We start from the raw sequence: 638 nt of genomic DNA, 5'->3' as shown, positions 1-638 counted from the left end.
GCATGGGCAGGTGGACACAGGAACAGGCAGGGATGGGGCAGCATGGGCAGGTGGTCACAGGGATGGGGCAGTTGTGGATAGGCAAGCACAGGGCCAGGATAGGCAGGCACTGGCAAGGAACAGCCATGGGCTGGCGGCAGTTGCAGGGACAGGGGAGCGACAGGGCAGACAGGAACGAGCCAGCAGTCAGTGCAGACAGTGTCAGCCGTAAGACGCGGGGTCCCCTGGTCCCTTCTGCACTGTGTGAGCAGGCTGGGTGCCGCCGGGAGACGCGGCCTGGGGCTGTGCCAGCTGGCGGTCCCTAGCCCAGCAGCAGCCCGAGGTTGGGGCTCACGGGGTCTGTGTTCCAGGTGCCGTCTACATTCTCGAAATTGAAGATGGAGATAAAGAAGAGCCGCCGCCACCCCCTGGGCAAGCCGCCCACCCGCTCCCCGCTGTCCGTGGTCAAGCAGGAGGCCTCAAGTGATGAGGGTGAGCAGGGATGGGGGGAGCAGGCGGGGCTTGTCACGCTGCGGCAACCCTCGTCCCCTCATAGCCCAGCTCTGTGTCCACGCTGGAGAAGCCCTCTGTCCCCTCACGGCCCAGCCCTGTGTCCACGCTGCGGCAGCCCTCATCCCCTCATGACCCAGCTCCCTCTG

At 66.0% G+C, this 638-nt stretch overlaps 1 protein-coding gene across 1 annotated transcript in view; it reads left to right on the top strand.

Moving 5' to 3' along the window:
- The window catches only part of KDM4B (lysine (K)-specific demethylase 4B), a 131,204-nt gene that overhangs the window by 98,192 nt on the left and 32,374 nt on the right, over positions 1 to 638 (top strand). Inside the window, exon 12 of the mRNA XM_006896435.1 lies at positions 351 to 471. Coding sequence (XP_006896497.1) covers positions 351 to 471 — 121 coding nt within the window. The remainder of the gene's footprint in view (positions 1 to 350; positions 472 to 638) is intronic.

The sequence above is a fragment of the Elephantulus edwardii genome, unplaced genomic scaffold (assembly GCF_000299155.1).
Source record: "Elephantulus edwardii isolate Elephantulus edwardi_28Jun2011 unplaced genomic scaffold, EleEdw1.0 scaffold00185, whole genome shotgun sequence".
Classification (NCBI taxonomy): Eukaryota; Metazoa; Chordata; class Mammalia; order Macroscelidea; family Macroscelididae; genus Elephantulus; species Elephantulus edwardii.
Note: the sequence above shows the minus strand (reverse complement) of the source record. Positions and strands in the feature narration are given on the sequence as shown.